The sequence below is a fragment of the Sinocyclocheilus anshuiensis genome, unplaced genomic scaffold (genome assembly GCF_001515605.1).
Source record: "Sinocyclocheilus anshuiensis isolate Anshui unplaced genomic scaffold, SAMN03320099.WGS_v1.1 scaffold218, whole genome shotgun sequence".
Lineage (NCBI taxonomy): Eukaryota > Metazoa > Chordata > Actinopteri > Cypriniformes > Cyprinidae > Sinocyclocheilus > Sinocyclocheilus anshuiensis.
The window spans coordinates 1,375,333-1,376,477 of record NW_015547665.1 but is presented as its reverse complement, the minus strand read 5'-3'; the positions used below and the strand labels follow the sequence as shown (position 1 = coordinate 1,376,477).

Here is a 1,145-nt window from a genome sequence, read left to right as displayed (position 1 = left end):
TATATATATATATATATATATATATATATATATATTAGTACTTGCATACCACATTTTAGATTAAATACAATTATTTTCGGTCAAAAAATAATAATTTATGAAACTTTAAGATTTCCTGGACATTCCTATTTGTCACTGACCCATGTAAACGTGACAAACATTGGGAATTTATGTTGTTTTAATCAAGCAGGAGAATTAAATATCTTTTACTTTAGTCCAGAAAAGAGATAAGTGAGGAATGACTATTGAAATATATTGTTTGTTGCCGGCTGTCCACATTGAATCTAATTTCTTGTGTCATATCCTTTGGATTTCTTACTTGTTTAGGTACTATAACTACTTTAATGAAATTGTGCTGGAATTTTCCCAAGAGCTGTTTTTCATTAAAAATCCCATACTAAGATTCCAGGATGAGGGTGAAATGTGGAAGATTTCTTGGTCTATAGGGCAGCTTAACTCTTTCTGTTTCCTGTTTGTCTTTGTCAGTCTCAACACGGTTTCATTCCCATGGGATCTTTTTGTAATCTATTTGCTCGAATGTTTCCAGGCTGTTGCATTTTCACCAGGCAGTAGTGCAGGGGATAGGCAGGCTTCCTGATGAGCTGCTCTATGGCAGAGTGGGCTACCTTTACTCCCTCATCTTCATTAACCAGCAATTTCAACAGGAGAAGATCCCCATCCAATACATTCAACAGGTCAGTCACCATTCATTTGGCCTCAGACCTGACCAGAAGCATATGACCTCGTATTTTAACACAGGATACTTGACTAGAATGAGTTATGAATGATAAAGACAATTTGTTATACTCATGATCAAAATGACATCAGTAAACGCCCCTGGTCTTATTGAAAATAATAATAATATTTTTTCCTCAAAATGTAATATATTTCTCAGTCTTTGAAATTACTTCTGTCATCTGCTGATGTAACCAAGAACAAGCAGACAGTGAAAAATACCCCAAATAATTGTTATTTATATACAAAAGCAAAAGATAATATTGTAGCCTAACTTTCATAATTCAATCAAATCCCAGTGGATAAAATCAAGCCCTACATTATTTCTAGTGTTTACAAAGTGTTTTTCAATGGCTGGTAATGAAATGTAGAAAGCAGGCCAGATGACCAATATTCACCATTCAAATGTT

At 33.9% G+C, this 1,145-nt stretch overlaps 1 protein-coding gene across 2 annotated transcripts in view; it reads left to right on the top strand.

The window, feature by feature from the left end:
* The window catches only part of lancl1 (LanC antibiotic synthetase component C-like 1 (bacterial)), a 13,261-nt gene that overhangs the window by 6,665 nt on the left and 5,451 nt on the right, over positions 1-1,145 (top strand). For both annotated transcript variants that reach the window (XM_016504908.1, XM_016504909.1), the window contains exon 5: positions 548-695. In XM_016504908.1, coding sequence (XP_016360394.1) covers positions 548-695 — 148 coding nt within the window. The remainder of the gene's footprint in view (positions 1-547; positions 696-1,145) is intronic.